Source organism: Empidonax traillii, unplaced genomic scaffold, assembly GCF_003031625.1.
Source record: "Empidonax traillii isolate 1590-97213 ecotype Southwest subspecies unplaced genomic scaffold, ASM303162v1 scaffold917:size418063, whole genome shotgun sequence".
In the NCBI taxonomy this organism is placed as follows: Eukaryota; Metazoa; Chordata; class Aves; order Passeriformes; family Tyrannidae; genus Empidonax; species Empidonax traillii.
Window position 1 is genome coordinate 394,764 of NW_020956110.1, and position 18,379 is coordinate 413,142.

Genomic DNA, 18,379 nt, shown 5'->3' on the forward strand with positions numbered 1-18,379 from the left:
GGCCCGGCTATCCAGGCAGCAAACACTGCACCTGTCCAAGCCATCAACTGCAGGCTCTTCCAGGAATCTGAGTTGGAAAGGACCTTAAAACCCATCTCCTTCCAACCCCCTGCCATGGGCAGGGACACCTTCCACCAGCCCAGGTTGCTCCAAGCCCCGTCCAGCCTGGCCTTGGACACTTCCAGGGATCCAGGGGCAGCCACAGCTTCTCTGGGCAACCCGTGCCAGGGTCTCACCGCCCTCCCAGCAAAGACTTTCCTCCCATATTTAATCTAAATCTTTCTTCTAGTTTACATCCGTTCCCCCTTGTCCTGTCCTTATCTGACTGTGTAAGATTACCTGGTCAGCACAAAGTATGTCTGGAGAAAAAGGAGCTGGCAAATTCAGGAAGAAAGGCTGGAGAAGGGTGCACTGCGTGTGCCCCAGGGAAGGGGGTGTTTGGTCATACGATCCCAATCGATACAGCTTGGAGCCTGCTCGAAGGAAACAGCAAGATGAGAAATGAGTTTGAGGACAAAATCACACACTGTCCTTCCAAAGGGACATACAAAAGTCGCAGTGACACCTTTCAAGCTGGGGTGCCATCGCTGCAATCATTTCCTGTGGAGCAGCGTGAGGAATAATTTCCATAAAACTCACAGCTGCCGAACAGTAAATAATATTTTCCGGTGCTATCTGCCGGAAAGCGTTACAGCAATTAATGGAGTGTCACAATGAGAGATGAGCAGATGCTTTATTTCCTTCAACAGAATACAGGGAAAACTGCAGCAAATGAGCTGTCTGCAGAAAATCAGTTGTTGCAAAGATAAAGTTGATGTTTCAGTGCAAAATCGCTCATCTCGTCCACAAACTACTCCAGTAAAATCACTGTGGTGTCACTAAGACCGATGAAACCTCCACGTGAAACCCAGAAAATAGATTTTAAAATAAACTTTAGGGAAGGTCAGCCCTGAGCAACCTGGTGTGGTGGAAGGTGTTCCTGCCAGGAACCAGAAGTTTGATCCTTCAAGGTAAATATTTCCCTAAAACCCACCCAGATGCAGTGACCAACCCTGCTTTGCTAAACCTGGAGCCTCCCTGGGGGGACAAACCCCAGCAGAATTACAGCTGTTGTGGCACCACATCTATTAACGCTGTTCATGAAGGAGCTCCGGCTCCTCACCAGACACACTCCAAGCCACCAGGCTCAGCTGTAGCAGGAATTTGTACTTTGAGACACAGAAATGCCCATAAATCTGCACTAAATCTCCACACCCAAACAAGCAAAGGTGGTGTGGTGTGGTGTTGCCGGCCTTATTCAGTGTTTTCCCGTACATCAAAATGTTGTGCAACGGGGATATGCAGTATCAGAAGTGAAAAGGTGTGTCAGCCACGTATTTGCACTTGCAATTAATCCAGATTCTGCCTCGAGGAATGCGGTGTTTTATTCCCTCGGGTGCTGGCACACCATCCAACTGCAATTACGCTGTCAGGAAAAGCGGAAGGCAGCTGTAATCTTGCACAACAAAGATTTGTGCACTGAAGGATTTCTCGTATTAGAGGTTGGGGTTTTTTTAAGATAACACAAAAGGAAATGAAAAGCAACTTCCGTAGGAAGGGGTCTAATCAATTCCCATTTCATTCATTCATTTGGGATCTCAAATCAAACAACAACTGAGTGTTTTCTCAGAATTTTCTCGGATTAAACTTGGTAAACAATGCCAGGAAGCCACAGTGGAGCTCTGGAGATGGCCCACAGCTTTTAATGCACTTTCCCTTTTGTCTGGACACACAGAGTTTAATCCTGATTGGAATCCCAAGGGAAAATGTCAGTGTCTGTTCACTTCATCTTAAATCCCTCTCAAGTACTTGTCCTTATCGGAAAACAGCCATATAATCACTCATAATTCAGTGTGTTACAGCCTGTTCAGAGGGAAGATTTTGGCAAAGAGCTGTGAGGGAAGATTATGGAGCAATTTCTCTGAATTATCACGGTAGAAATGTGCAGGTTAACCACATCCTTCAGCATTAAAAATAATTTCCCTGGGAAAATTGGCATTTCAGCTACAGACGCCAGACAAGAATCTAATACTGTGGAACTTGGTAACAAAAATCCTGCTGACTTCAGTAATGACTTTGCTTACCAGGTTTTCAGGAGAGGAAAATCTGAATATTTATCTACAGCTTAAGGGGGCTTATAAAAAGGAGGGAGAGGGATATTTTTTATATGGGCGTGGTGTGACAGGGTGGGGGGGTTGGTTTAGTCTGTGATACACAGGATGAAAAGATCCCTGGACTTGCAAGTCCAGACTGGCAAATATCCTTTCCTGTAGCACCAGTGAACTCAGCTCCAGAATCCCTGTTTAGGCTCTCCCGTTATGTAATGGCCACATAAACAAATTAACATTATAAATTCATTTGCACATGAAAGTGAGTCTCGAGAGAAACAATCACATTTGAAAACCAATTTCCAAGCACAGACACTGCCAGGCATCTCACCATGACTCATTACAGAATCCACCCGTGGCCTCAATCCCTCCAACATTTACTGTCAGATGGCAACAGTTTTCATTTAATAGGCTAAATACTGAATATTCAACCTGTCCTCTAAACAACAGGGTTTGTTTTTCTCTTGCTGCACAGAGCTCCTGTGAATGGCTCTCCATACAGTTCTGAGACCAAGGCATGATACCGGTGTGTGGACAAGCAAAGGGACCAATAATTGTATTTTCAAGAACTATTTTATAGAGTGTTTCAGGATTTGGCTGAAAAAAGAGAGGGATTTTCCCAAACATTCTATGTTAGCCTATCTGTAGCAATGATGACTCCAAAAATGTCACCCTTAGTCCTTAGCTCTTAGAACCCCAGAATGGTTTGAGTTGGAAGGGACCTTAAAGATGATCCAGTTCCACCCCCCTGCACCTCTCACTATCCCAGGTTGTTCCAAGCCCATCCAACCTGGCCTTGAACAATTCCAGGGATGGGGATTAACATCCTAATTGTTTCTGGCCCCCAAAAAATAAGCTGTTCAGGGCTCAGTGCCTTCTCACCAGCCGGACTTTGGTGTCCCTGTTCTCCCACACACATTCACCTTCAGGCCCAGTGTGCACTCACACACTTAAATCACAGCAAATAGGATTTCAAAGGCCTTCATCTACATCTAAATTCCTTCACAAATCTTGCTTTTGATCTCTCCAGCTACATCCCTATTGTCAAATGAGCTCAAAGCTGTACCAGTGCTAGAAATCCACCCCGCTGGCTGTTGTGAAGATTTCAGTCCTGCCCCGCTCCGGCTCTGTGTCCGTGGGAGTTCTCCCACCAGGCACAGGGAGGAGGGTGGAGTGCCTGGCTCACACTCCACATCTGCCTCTCCAGCCCCTGGGGATGAGGGCACAGAGCCAGTACCTCCAGGATTTTAGGACTAAACTGCAGGAAGGAGGCAAGAGCAGCACTCAAGATGCAGAACTCTCTGTGAAATGAGAACAGCTCCAATTCACCTCCCAGACAGGGAATGGGGGCTTATGCTGGACTCTACTTAGAGACCCTGGAATGGGGCCATCCCAGGAAAAAATAGGCTGTTGAGTGGATGCCTCTGTTCTCCTATTCTCCCAGTAATACAGCCATACAATTTGTTTTGTCCTCCTGAACCAAACAATTGCACATTCACAGTTGGAGGTGGGGTATAAATATTGTCTGTGGCTGATCCCTTGATCCCGCCGGCCTCACTGAATTAATCAAACTCGTGGATCAATCCAGGATTTGTTGCTGGCAGAGCAGATGGCCAGGCAGACTGCAGTTGTGAGCAAGGCGGGCACATTCTCCTTCCAATTATCCAGCAGCGTTTTCCAACGGCAGATATTTAAAATTAGACATCATTTTGAAGAAATGCTAAATTCTCTTGTCCTCTTCAGCTCCATAAGGGCACAAACCCCTAATTTTTGCTCCGCTTCCATCCTCTAAGGCCTCGGTGAAAGTGTGGGATGGCTGGTGCCCCTTTCCCTTTCAGCTGAATGTTTCCTGCCCCAGTTTCTTCTGCCGTTCTTCCCGTTTTCCGCAGAGGAGAGGTGACACCACCAGCTGCTGTTTGGCACAGGGATTTCAAGGGTGCATTACATTAATTGCCGAGCCGAGGGCCGCAGGAAAGGGAAGAGAAGCTGCATTCATGGCACTCATGGCACGGAACAGCAGGGACGGGGGTAACAGCGTGTGCCTTTCAAACAGCCCGGATGGGACTTCCCCGTCGCAGGAGTAAATTTGCCGTGAAAGGCAGACGTGCTGTTTTCCCAGTGTTCACATCTGTTCCGCATTCAGAGTCCTTCTGGATGATAATTGCTGCTGTCTCCTCTCTGTCCCCTGCTGAGGAGCTGCCAGAGCTGTCGGGGGAGTTTTGGCCCAGCTCCATCACGTCCCGTAGGAGACGTCTCACGGAGCTCCAGAGGTGAACAGGGTTAACCCGGGGAGTGTTCGCAGTCCCTGCAAGAATGAAACACGACAGGAACAGTCCAGAGGAGAGGATCCCCCCATGGGGGAGCACAATGGACTGCACTGATTAACCACATCCATGCAAACGTGCTGGAATCATCTCCCTCGCTTCATGGCGTGTTAGAGGGAAGGCGTGGAGGTCAGAGCAGGGCGAGGCTGCTCGGGAATGCTGCACATCCCTGCAGCACACAGCCTGTTGTCCATGAGGATCACATCATTTCAGGGGCACAGAGAGAACAGCAGGCACGGAAAAGGGCCTACAAGACCTTGTTGGGGAATGGTGGCCACGTTTACAGAATCACAGAATGGGCAGGGCTGGAAATGATTCGTCTGGTCCCACCTCCCTGCTCAAGGAGGGTCATCCCAGAGCACGTTGCACAGGATTGTGTCCAGACAGTTCTGGAATATCTCCAGGGAGAGAGACTCCAAACCTCTCCGGGCAATCTGTTCCAGTGCTCGGTCACTGCACAGGAAAGAAGGTTCTTCCTCACATTCAGGTGGAACTTCCTGGGCATCGGTTCCTGCCCTTTGCCTCGTGTCCCACTGCTCCACACGGTGGAGCAGAGCCTGATCCATCCTCTGGCACCTCCCTGCAGATACTGAAGGACATTGAGAGACCCTGCAGAGAACGTTACCAAACTGAGGTACACATGTAGAAGCCAAATCCAAGATCTCCAGCACTGAGATCCATAAACCTCTCTCTGCAGGCTTTCCCACAAGGAAGCTGAGCATGACTTTCTTTAGACCTTGGGGAGCATCACTAAAACTGCCCCAGCTGTGCCAGCCAACGAGTGCAGGGGATGACCCACCTGCCACATGTCCTGCCTGTTGTTCCAAGGGGTGAGGCCCACCCTAAACCCTCACCCCTGCCATACAGGAGCCCAGCTGAACAAATCCCAAGCACTCCTACCCGCCTTGGCTGTGTCCCACAGCCCCACCAGCTCCTCCCTCCAAGGCTGCTCCATATCCAGCAGTTTTGCCTCCCAGTGGCACCACTTCAGTATCTCACCCGCCTGTGCTCAACTTCCCCACCCTCACAGGCACACAACAGCGTGGCAGGGCCTTCACCCATGAGGAGCTGTGAGGAACTCTGGGGACCCAGACTGTACTCCAATCACTTCCATGACCCGTGGGGGACATGGAACAGCAGGCACAGGCAGCTCACACACTCCAGCACACACGGGCAGTGACTGCCCCAGCTCCCATCCCTGGAAGTGTTCAAAGCCAGGCAGGATGGGGTTTGGAGCAACCTGGGATAGTGGAAGGTGTCCCTGCCCATGGCAGGGGGGAGAATGAGATCATTTTTAAGGTCCTTTCCAACTGAAACCATTCTGTGATTCCTCTTCCAGCTCCTTCAGAACCAACTATGTTCCTTCTCTTCTTTTCTCCACATTATCCCCAGAGATCCTGCCAAGCCAAGGGATCTCCTCAGAAAACTCCTAGCCCTGGGCAAGGCTCCTCTTCACAGACCTGGGAGAGAAAGCCCCAGCTGTGGGACACTGTGGGGACACAGCGGGTTTGTTCTGCTGCCTGCAGGTTTCACGTTTTATTTCCCATTCCCTTCTCTGGTTTGCACTTTAATAACCACTCAGCTGCCCTTTTCATCTTAACTATTACAAGTCAGTGACCTTTCCTGACTGGAAGCAGCTGCCCTTCACTTCATATCCCTGGATGTCCTGGCAATTCTTTTTATTCTGCTGTTGTTTTCACTGTCTGTGATCTGGCAGTACCAATAAACCATCGCCTCATTTCCTAGTGAAGCACTCAGTGATCACACAGGTGACCTTCCCCTCCCGTGGGAGAGCTATTTATTCCTTTTTTCCTCTCCTTTACTCAGCTGTTCTGCAGCACCATTCTGCTCCCACAGCAGTTTTTTTTTCTTTTTTTTTTCCCCAGAGATTTTGTCAACAGATTTTGTTTTGTGACTTTGGTGACCGAGATGCCATCCAGGAGCCAGATGTGCTGCAGCAGCTTTGCATTTTCTCCCTCACAGAGCTCTCCCACCTGGGAGAAAAAGGGTTTATTTCTGTCATGTCTAATTTGTGGCCTATTAATGCTGTTCTTGGGTGTCTGCACAAACAGGGCATGTCAGGTACCAAGGCTGAATTCCCTGGATTACCTTGGGCAGTTTTTTCAACAATACAGGAGAAAGGTCTCCAAAGATCATGAAAAGAAGAAACAGCAAGAATGAGGTAAAGGAGTGCTCTGATCAAATTATTCCAGTGGTTTCTTGGGCAGGAGAGAGATGAGAAGGAAAAGTACAACTAAATTCCTCTGTCCCCTTCAAGCCTGGGGGTCTCCTTGACAGCCACTCTGACACTGTTCATTGGCTCCTGCACTCTGTATTGTATTCCACAGCTCCAGCAAGCTGAGAAATGGAGGGAGGTCATACCAGCGTTCCCTGTCGGACACCCACGTACCACTGTGCAGTTAAAACAGGGCAACACAACCTCTTAATGAAACATTTTATTTAAACCAATACAAGCACCATGCTTAGCAAAAAAAAAAAAAAAAAAAAGAAGATCTGGTTTAAAGTAAACATGCAATGTGAACTAGCAGAGACTAAACAGCACATGGAAGTTGTACTGGTTACTGGTATTTTCATGGAACTGCCAAATTCTCCAACCTGGCCCTGAACCTCTCAGACCTTTAACAACAGCGATTTGGGACCGTGGAACAAACTCAGCAAGAGTTTCACTGAGTCCCCTCCCATGGCTCTGTTTCACAGTCCTTACATGTTGTACCAAGAAAATGTTTGTGATATTTATTTCTGGAGCGCACTGAAGTGAGGAACTGAGCTCTCTGGCTTCTGCCTGTTTGAGTCAGACCCCTGGCACCAGTTTAACATCGTCTCTGGACCAGCTATTTTACAGTTAAAGATACAAAAATGGAATCCTGATACAAGTGCACAAGATGCTCCTTTGGAGAAGTGATAAAGGTATCAACACCTCCATTATTGCCTCCTTTGATAGATCAGAACAGCATTCATGATACTACAAATACACTTAAACCATCAAAATACCAGCATTTACATTTTTTTTTTTGTTGTTGTTAAAAATATTCAAACACTACAAGTCCATTTCATGGGCTGACATGCAAACTCATGCTTTAACTCAGCTTACCATCAATGAACTGGACTACAGGAGCTGTGTCCCAGCCATTTAGTCAATATTTAAAGCAAACCTGATTAATTGTGGCAGATGTCTCCCTTGCAGAGACCTTTAACTCCAGGCCAAGGATTTTAAGGCCGACTTACTGACTCCTGAAAAATAGGAGCTGCCAATGGAAAATGCTGACTCTCAGACCTTTAGCTACAAAGGCTCCCGTGGGTTAATCTGTGTTGTCCTTTAGATCCCTCTTTAGAGGTCTGACAAATGTAAGAGAAATGTGTGATTACACTGGAACATACTGGCCTGGACACAGACACATCTGCCCCCCACTGAGCTCGGGGGGGGCAGCAGCACAGAACACACAGTGCCACAGATAAGGTGGGAAAAGGATGTTGTGGAAACAAGTGGGATTGGCGCAGGAAAAGATCTGGACATAATTCATGTCTTTGTTTAGTCAGGTATTAGCACTGCCTGCATCTCAAGAGCCCAGGACAATTAGCAGCAGACAGTTGTGTCAAAACACTGCATGAAAACCAAGGAGACCAGAACGAGCCTGGAACAGCAAACACCCTCTGAGCACCTGCGGCTGCTTGCACAGCTCAGAGAGGGGAAGGGGGTACAGCTGCCAGGCAAGGCTGGCTGGAGAAGAATACTGGTGGGCTGAGCAGCACCAACATCACCTCTCGGGAGAAACTGGGACTGAACTCTCACCAGGGTCTGTTTGCTCTCTGCAAGGCTGGAGGGGCAGCACCCAAGGCAGAAAGGGCTTAGTGGAGGCACGAGAACACGTGAAGTGGAAGAACTCTGCTGAAGATGCAGCTGGAAGGAGCAGTGTTTTCTTGGCCCACGGTGGAGCAGCGCAGAGATGAAAAGTTAAACTGAACCATCTGACTGCAGCAGCTCCCCCCACTCCCTCCCGAGACAGCCTCTGGGACGGTTCTTTCTGTGCAGGCAGCAGTTGGCTGCTGGCAGCCCACCAGTGTACAAAGTACAACAAAGACGATTAATCCAGTTTTCCCCACTGCAAATCAAGCCGAACGTTCCAAGCATCAGCTCTCCCCTCTCGCCCACGCTGTACTTTGACACGCCTCACCTCCAGCACAATCCCAAAAACACCCCGAGATTCCTGCTGTTCCCAGGCTGATGCTTGGAATGACGCTATCCTTTGAGCCAAAGTCTTGTTTATACAATGTTTGTCACAAAAGACATTGTTTTTATTGATTTGCAGTACAGAATGATCAAGCAACGGTTTCATAATCAACATCTTTTCATCCAGGGAAATGAAATTGTTTTTCCAGTTCACTACGTTAACACAGGAATTTAATTACAAGCATTTCTTTCCCGCACCGAAAGATCGATTTAATTGGATCGTTCCAACGTGTATTTTGAAAAGCTCCTCTCAAGTCAGATTTATATACAAATAAATGAGCAATAACATCAAACTAAGGAGAAATTCACCAACACCGAGGACCTTTGCAAACGGATTCCTTGTGATCTTGTGGCAGGAATTAGTGTTGTAACACTAACACAGGGTTATGTTCACAAGTGAAAAAAACAACCCTTCCTTCAGCAAAGGTTTCACAGCACGAAATACTGGCCTCCAAATGTAACACTGCATTCCTTCCCAGCGAGCAGATTGGTCGGGGCAGTCTGTATTTTAAGGTATGTTATCAACAGGAAGCTGCTCTTACGCAGATAACTTGCTCAGCAGCACAACAAACACTCACAGCGAGAGGCTGTCCCGTGAGTGCTCCCTCTGCCACGGCACGGGCTGAGCGTGTGTCCCACCTCAGACAACTACTCTATTCAGTATAAAACAGACCTGTAAAAAGACTGGTCATTTATAAAAGTTAAATACTATTTTCACATTAGAAGATCTGCTGTTTCAAAGAGATGAACCGTTAAGTCGACGATGAGAATCGAATGATCGCTTTTGTGCAAAAGCTTCATCTGGAATGTAATTTCGGACCAACAAGCGGTTAAGAAAAGTTAGAGATTTGTAATTAAAAGTACTCAAAAGCTACGTGTGGCCAACTTTCGTAACAAAAGAGATATAAATCATTCATTATCATGAAAAGCTTTAACCTCCTGACTCCTACAAACGGAGCAGATGATTGGAATTTCAAAGAAAAAGAGGTTGGCTTTTTGTTTGAACAGATGTCAGCTGCAGCACGAGGCACTAGGAAGAAACGTTACTTGGATTTTTTTTTTTTTTTAACAAAGTTTTTACCAAATTTGTAAAGAAGTGGCAGTGTAAAATTCTCAAGTCCTTTTAAAGCTAACAGATGAAAGGCACACAGTATCACCAGGTGTTCAGATAACAGGAAATGAGCAGAGGTAAACTTCTCAACAGTGCCAGAAGTTAGAGATGCAAGAAGGAATCTGGTACGAGAGGAACCAGAGTTGTAGTTCAGCCCTTAGTTATCAGCTAGTTCCTGTGAGACTGTATTAGCAGGAGAACTGGACAGCCAAAGCTTTGCCCTGAAATTTAGAAAGATTGACTCAGGCAACTGAGGAATTGCTGGAATGACAAAAATTAGTTCCAAGAATTTGAGACAGTTCACATGGACTCAATGGAAAGATAAATGGATGGATTTGCTGTACAAGGATTTTGTCTTTTTAATACCAAATGATTCCAGGGAGTAGCTTTCAAAATTGAGACGGCTTTAAGTCAAAAAAAATCTGAAAAGTAAGTGACAGTACACAAATTCTGCATATAAATGGCTAACGTGTGTCATCAGGATGCAGTTGTAGCTCAGAAAAAGTTAGCGTCAGCTTCCAAATGATATCTGTACACAGTTATAAATCCAGAACCCAACTATTTTAGTCACAGAAATATTAGTCACAAGAGTGCAAAAAGGAGTCCCTGCAGAGGAGTATTCCCTTTTAGCAGGTACAAATAAGGAAACACCTGCAAAGATTTGTTACTTCAAGGAGACAGACCTGCTATTCTTTGCACAAACTCTGCACAAGAGAAGAGACTGCAGGAGACAGCTGTGAATACAGTGCATTGCTGGGATGTAAGTATTCATGTCTGGTTCCAGTGTCACCAGGATGGGACATAAATACTCAGGACAGAGGTTTTCCTTAGTGGAAGAAGCCCAGTTTCTCACGCAGCCACTCTTCAGTGAGGTCTTCTGTGTTTCTGATTTCGAATACCTAAACGAAAGGGCAGGGCATCAATTCCCGAGGGGACGGCACCGGGAGGGGATAACAACACAACACAAGAGCATCTCCCACACACGATGTTTGAGCTGCAATAAACCAGTGACAAACCCAAAATGTGCAGGTGCTTTCTTGAAAGGATCAGATCGGTGGAAAATACACAAGAGTACTTGTAAATGAACAAAAATGACCTGAACAAGAATCTCCTAATTCCTATTCCTAGGCTTCACTCTTCTCCTTCAAATTATGAGAACAGCACACATACCACATTCTAAAATGACCCTGGAATGGCACCATCTCACATGTATTATCTCAGCAGGATTGTCTCCTTGAAGAACACAATGTCATCTCTGGGCTGATTCAAACCCAAAGTTCAGGAATTTTGCTCAGCCCAAAAGACAATTATTCTTTCTTGGAACTGAAATAAATCCATGACATCCAGTTTTTACCTGTAAGAAACAAGCCTGGGATACCTCAAAATAGAAAACCTGTACAAAACCCCAAAAATCACAGAATCTCAGAATGGTTTGAGTTGGAAGGGACCTTAAAGCCCATTTCCCTGCCATGGGCAGGGACACCTTCCACTATCCCAGGTTGCTCCAAGCCCCGTCCAGCCTGGCCTGGAACACTTCCAGGGATGGGGCAGCCACAGCTTCTCTGGGTGACCCCCCCAAAACAACCTAAAAACCACCAACCCAAAGCTTTGTGAAGTCTTAAACAAACCCTGATCGCAGCCTTGAAGCAGAAAATAAGATCAAAGACACCAATATACTCTTTTTACATTCCATGTGGGCAAGGAACTGGCTGTGGTTTGGGCTTTTAATACCCTTGAAGAGCAGCCACGTTGATTGTGCAGCGCTCACTGCAGTCCATGAGATGCCCACAGATGGATCATCTCATCCAAAGAGTCAGGGAAGGAAACTGGACAAATTCACAGACCTTCAAATTGGAGGAACCCCAAAATTCAGCATTGTAAGAACAGAACAGCTGAACAGAAGCCAAGCCAACACTCAAGTCACTGAAAAAATGAGAGGACTCAGCTGAGTCACATGCAGAAATCACACCAGGAGGAAGTCACAGCATGAGCCAAAATGAAACACAGCTCAGCAAGTGGCAAGAATAAAGCACATTTGAAGAGCAAGCAAGCAACCCCAACTGGAGACAGGCTGTCTTCTCCACCTTCAGAAGGAAGATGATCATGGACCTCTATATCCACTCCTGGGCTTGCATTCAGCAGCTTTCAGACTGAATTCCTCCTATTTCAGAGGTGAAAGTAACTCCAACTGATCTACTGCCCAGGCTTTCACCTTCTTCCTACCAACCCTTCTCTCTCACTTACTGAAAACTGTCTTCCCTTCCTCCTTTCTATCACAGTTCTCAGGCCTCCAAGATGCAGTTTCGACAGACCTAAAAAAAGATTTCTTGGGGCTGAGCTGATTGTTCCCACCACCTTATCTTCTGCTTCCTTCCCATTTACTCCTGTCAACCTGAGGTCTAATTTAAAACAGAGAGGTCTTTTTTTACAGCTGGAGGAGGCAGAAATTCAATGCCGGGTTGGACAGGGCTTGGAATGAGATGGGCTTTAGGGTCCCTTCCCACCCAAAGCAGTCTGTGGATAAGGAACCCCTAAAGGGAGTGCTGCTGTTGGGGAGTGGTGAAGTCATTTCACACGGTATGAAAAACCTGAAGTGACTACTGACTCTATTAAGCCTTCCTGCTCGAAGCTAAAAAATTTAAGGATTCTAGGTGTCAATTAGGTTTCAAAGGTGTCCAAAATGAAAAACAGGTGACATTTCTTGCCTAGGATATACATACACCTAGGCCTGGTGAATGAAGCGGTTTCTTCTGGTCTCAGTACTGGAGGAACCACAGCACAGGAAGAAATTGTTCAGCACTTGGCACATGTTCCTTGTTCTGCAGGCACAGCACAGCACAGCACACAGCCCCAGAAAGCAGCTAAACTGACCTGCTTCACACCACACTGAGCCTTCAGTCTATTCCTCCATCAATAAATTCATTCCCAAAAGTAAAGGCAGCCAGTCCATCGGTGCATATTTTCATTTTTGAGAACACTGTTCCTCTGTACCCTAAACCACAGAAATCCCCCCACACACACACACTCTTCCTTCACTCTTCCCAAACCAGATTCTGTTCACTGTAACCACAAAATCCCACAAAACCCTTTTTGCCATCGGTTCAAGCAAGACACAAAACAGCCTCTGCAACCTGGACAGTTATTTCAGTGGTCAGTTATACCTTAGTGAGTTCAGCTGTCTGTACAAGCTTATTCTTGCTGCCAGCATACATCATCTGCTGCTCAGGCTTACATCCTGTAGTTATGGAGGGGGAAAAAAAAGAGGGTTGGATTAGTTATTTTGACTGCCAACACTTCAAAAATAACATTTTTATTTTTTTTTTTAAATTCCAAACTGAAAGCTGAAGACATTCATAGGGAGATTCTCAGGTAACTACACAAGAACATGCTCACTAGTTGCTAAACTGTTTTACATACTTAGTGACTCCAGCTCTGAGTCGTGACTGGTAAAACAATACAATCAGTTTATCTTCTTCCAGAGGATAACAAGGATAATCCAGGAACACCAGCAAGCCACACTATCACAATACAGAACACAGATGGAAGTCCCAGGAGCAACTCAGCTCTGTGAGCCCAAACCAAGGCACAGGGTATTCGCTTTCTCTTAAAATCACACCCTTCCCTGCCCAGGTTAAGTTCATGTTGCAGGTTGCTGTGACACAAGCAGAGCACGCAACTGCTCTGTACAAACTTGGGATGATCCAGGATTACAGTCTCTTCCTCCTGGAACTTTCTCCAGCACTTTCACCTGCCCAGATGTGGGTTAGGGAGCCCTCTTTTCCTCCTTTTCACCCACAGCACCCTCTGCTGCTGCCCATCACATCCAGGCCCCAGGAAACCCTCCTCTCAAATCCCATCCTCACCCTCTTACAGAGTCCTGTTCCTTTTGTGGACAGAATGAAAGGAATAGGACTCTTAAGGTCCTCAGAAATAAACGGGTTCCCATGTCCTTCTGAGATGAGGAATTTCTTGCCCTTCCAGCCACTAATATTCATGGATAGCAAGACATACATCCTAAGTGCCCTAGATGTGAACTACAAAGGCAGGAAAACCTCCCTGAGAGCATTAAGCACTCAATTTTATCTTCCCTAGCAAAGAATATTCCCAAATTTACATCACACAGTAGCTACCGATCCCAATGTTCACTCACCAACTGGACTGGAGAAGATAAAGCACAATGGGTAAGAAACTCTTCCATCTTCATGCTGGTACTTGTAACTATACACAATAAATGTTTTTTCTGAGGTTAAAGAAACTAAGAAACTGATTATTAGGATATAATCCTTGACCTTGATGCAGGCACAACTCACTGTAGCATTTCAGAAGATGTTTAGATTTGATAATAAAAGTCTCACTGTTCTGTTTTCACTTCCACGCGTGACTTTCAGAACTGACCCTGCCTTGGGGTGAGGGCTGTCCCTCAGTAATGTTTCCCATCAGGGCTAAAAATCACCCTCACATTGCAAATATTCCTCTCCTTTACAGCTCGGTAAAAAGACTTCCCACACACCCACCAGTGTGGTTTGGGCTTAATGAAAGCCCAATTCTTTCTTTGCTGACCGAGCAGTTTGTTGTTCCAGGTGTTTTGCTGAATTTGAACTGCAGTTTTAGCCAGGACTTCTGTTTTACAGCCTCCCACTGCACTGTGGGCATGAAAGGAAAGATTCAGCACAGCCCATGGAGTGGTGCCAGCCAGCTCTGGAGGCTGATGCAGGCAGGTATTTTCTTCACTTACAACCTAAGTACCCCTTTTATTTCATTAGTTAAAGAATAATTTACTTGTCCCTCCGTCGTTCCCCTTTTTTTTTTTTTCTTTTTCAAAACAAGGATTCCTCCCCAGATCACATGCCCACAGAATCAGTAACTGCAGCAAAACAACAGCCACATCCTAAGAAAGAACCAAAACACATCCTGAGCTACACAGACACACTTCTATATTTAGAAGCAGCCACAAACTGGTACATTTTACTCACTTCTTTACATTACCAGCAGCGTGGCTTGGCTTTACTTCCCCAAACATTATATAGTCTAAAAGGGAATAAAATCTCAGGAGAGGCTTAAATGAGTCATTGATTCAGCAAGTGGGACAACAGTTCAGGACATCCTTAGAACAGATCCCTGGATTATCTCACAAATAAAGCATCAGGAAAATCACAGCACAGCAAGTATTGGCCTAAAAAGGTGAAGTCCAACGTTCTGAGCAGCTTCCAGCAGTGAGTAAGACCAAATGGCAGCGGCGTGAGAAGGATATCGAGGTTGTCTCTCGGGCAGCTCATCTTTGAGCTCATCAGGAGAAATACCCTGGTGACATTAAACACAAGCAATATTTGAGCAAACGGTCCTGCACTGGAGGGTTAAAGCAGAGTAATGGACAGTGAAACACCTGCAAGGCAGATGGACATCTACAGGTGAACTGATCATGACCTCCCAAGTTACTAGAGCAGTCTGGGAACACTTGTGTGCCAACAGAGTCCTATGACTAAACACAGAATTAATGTTAGCATGAATAATCATCCCTATTTTAGGCATAATGAGTTTAGCAAACACTTTTGGCTCTGGTTGGCTATGCTGGCAGCTACCACACTTTGCTAACTCTAGTGCTAAACAGAAGTGAGCAAGCACACACCAAAAAGTAAGTTAAAATCAGCTACATAAATGAAAAATTCGAGAAATTCAGTCCTTCCTCCTTCAGCAATCAAAAAGGAGCCCCCATTCTATTTAAATTTTACATTAACTTCTACGTTCTAAGGGAACAAGAGCTATGGTTAATGCTCAAATCCCTGGGAAGGATTTAATTTTGCCCTATGGACCATTAAGAAACACCACACACTGGGCTGACCTTATTATGCCACCCATCAAATTTAGAGTCTGCAGGGGATTAGCAATCCTGCTTCTAATTGATGGCAGACCAGCTCAGAGGCAAATGTGCAGATCTACGTGGAAACACAGCGGAAATCTCTTCAAAAAGCCAGCAGGTGCCAAAGATGCTTTTTACACAGTTAAAACAGCTTTAAAAATAACTTTTTTTTTTTTTTTTTTTTAGTGTGCAGTTAATTAGTCAACTCAATTGCTTCTGCATAGTTTCACTATTAATGGTGCTGTGCTTTACATGCAGAGTGACCATGCATTTAAATAAGCTCATGACCCAAATTAGATTAAGAGTTTGATAACAATTTGAAACTAAGGCAGTACCTTAGAGACAACAATATATTGCAGGCTGAAGATACTCTTATTTACAATTCATTTAACAAACCTCATGCTCCTCATCCAGCACCACCAACTGCTTATCCTTGTCGATTTTCACTATAAATCAAAATAAAACACAGATCAATGTTGGTTTCGATCGATTTATACAATGGATGCAGAAGCTTTTTAGCATTCAACAATGACAGCCCTTGTGATTCTGCTTTGCTTCTTCAGCACATCCCATGACTTCCCAAAATCATTTCACAAACAGTGGTAGACTCTGAGCCGTAATTACCCATAAATACTCTGCTAAGAGCAGACGGAGTCTCGTATCGTAAGGACAGCACTGTTTCAGTGTTCAGGTTACAGGCAAAATTGGAAGCACTGCAGCTCCTACAACAAACATCCTCTTGGCTCACATTCACCTGTCCCAGCAGCAGCGGTACAGGGGGAGGAGAACAGGAGGCAGGGCTTTGTGGCAATTTTTGTCAGGCACGTTTGGAACTTACTTATAATGGCAGCGTTGTTGGTCTCCTTGCGAAACCGGAATTTTCTCAGCTTCTCCACCAGGTCTTCGGCAACATCACAAACCACCAGAGATTCGCTCTGCAAAAAAAAGGAGAGGGCGCAGGGGAGGTAGAGATAAATCTTTCTGGAGAGTAAAACAGAAAAGAAATCCCTGTGTCATACAGATGTGTGCAGAAAGCCTGCTGAAGTGGGCCTGCATGCAGTTGGCCAAAGTTTCAGAACATCACATAAACCAGGTTTTTAAAAAAAACCCCAACACATTAAGAGAGCATTTATCTGTTTAAATATCCCTCCTCAAAGCCATGCAGTTAACTAGGAATATTTTGTTAACTCTTTCTGAAGTGGGATTATTTTCACAGCTCTCAGAAGTAAACTTTACATTTCAGAAGTAGATTTTTTTACTTCTGCACCGAGAAGTAAATTTTACACTTCATTTGCCAAGTCCTGAAATGAGGGAGCCCCTTGGAGGGTCAGTAAACGGGGTAAAGTAATTTAAGCACTTAAAATAATAGGAGCTACTATTAATATTGCAGAAGAACATAATGATTAAGGGTCACTGCTTACTTTTACCCACAGAAACCTTAATTGAACTTTGGAGATTTACACATAAAGCATTTAAGGCGTTTTAACCAAAAAAACACGCAGGCTTCTTTCCCCCCTGTGCACACCAAGTTGTCAGCAGAGATGCCCAGATAACACATTAGTCATCACGCTGGAGATGAGGAAGGAAATCATTATTTCACAAGCAGCCATGCAGGTTATCTTGCCTTGTACATGCAATTTCTGAACTGCACCAAGCCAACCACGGCCACTTCCTGAGCCACATTTTAGACACACAGCCTCTCTCTGTCCAAGAGGTTCATGCCAGCCAGATAAAGAAGAGTTATTTAATATCTGCAGCTTGTATTGTATTTGTAAACTCCTAAGGCATCGAAGCTTTTGGGCCAAAATGACTGTATTTCAAGGCTTCCCTAAAAAGAATTCCTTAAAGAAAAAAACGTAGTGCAATTAATCACCTATTAAATGCTCTAATAAGGAGCTCTTTCACTGAGAGAAATCACAGTTCATAAATCAGAAGTTGCTATTTAAGCTCTCAGTTCTATCTCCTTGTGTTCACCGTCATTTGTAAGATTTCCCTCAAAAAGCAGAGGGGTGGCTCTGCTCCCCCACCTCCCATATCCCATGTTTGCTGTCAGTCCTGAAAAAGAGTTCCACCTTGACCAAATTCTGGCACAAATTCTCTGCTTCCTTTGGACAGCTGGAGAGGAAACCAGGCTCTGCTGTGACAGCACAGCTCAGGCACAGCGTGTGCACACTCCCTTATTTTGCCTCTTTTTTCCCTAAAGATTGTTCTTGGCTCCCTCTGATCCACAAATGGATTCCTCTGATCCAAACAGGTTGGGGCTCGATGATCTCAGAGGTCTTTTCCAACATAACTCAACAATTCTGGGAAATGTCACTCATATCCACTCTCACTAATATGGGGGGGGGGGGGGGGAATTTCTTAAAAACTATTTTTAAAACCAGCAAAATTCAGGGCTGCGTTTCACAGCTGAATTTACATTTTGCCTGAGATGTCACTAATACCAACTCGGGAGGTCTCTATTAAAAACAGAAAATAAAAACAGAAAATTAAAACAGGATTCAGGGCTGCATTTCAAAGCTGGGGTGACGCTCTGTACGAAATGCCCTTTCCCGAAGGAAGCCTCTCTCCCAATCCTCTGGGCTCAGCGGTTTCTCCCAGCAGACAAGCCTTGCCCTCGCTCCACCTGTGCGGCCGAACAAAAAAAAAAAAAAAAAAACCAAACAATTCCCCGAGGGAATTCGAAGGAGA

The 18,379-nt window shown here is 45.4% G+C and overlaps 1 protein-coding gene across 1 annotated transcript; it reads right to left on the reverse strand.

Annotated features, from left to right (window-relative positions):
* Positions 1 to 8,747: 8,747 nt before the first annotated feature.
* On the reverse strand, positions 8,748 to 17,833 carry GMFB (glia maturation factor beta). Its single transcript, XM_027902863.1, has 7 exons — positions 17,313 to 17,833; positions 16,527 to 16,623; positions 16,085 to 16,134; positions 15,083 to 15,132; positions 13,982 to 14,064; positions 12,993 to 13,066; positions 8,748 to 10,730 (listed from the first exon to the last, which is right to left on the reverse strand). The coding sequence occupies exons 1-7, from the start codon at positions 17,319 to 17,321 to the stop codon at positions 10,659 to 10,661; spliced, it is 435 nt and encodes a 144-aa protein (XP_027758664.1). The 5' UTR covers positions 17,322 to 17,833; the 3' UTR covers positions 8,748 to 10,658.
* Positions 17,834 to 18,379: the final 546 nt, after the last annotated feature.

What these genes read in the sequence shown, in the direction of transcription:
- GMFB (XM_027902863.1), bottom strand. An exon ending in TGCTGGATGAGGAGCATGAG is followed by an intron (nt 15,133 to 16,084) that starts GTTTGTTAAATG and finishes TAATGTCACCAG; the next exon opens with GGTATTTCTCCTGATGAGCT. An exon ending in CTGCCCGAGAGACAACCTCG is followed by an intron (nt 14,065 to 15,082) that starts ATATCCTTCTCA and finishes CTCAGAAAAAAC; the next exon opens with ATTTATTGTGTATAGTTACA.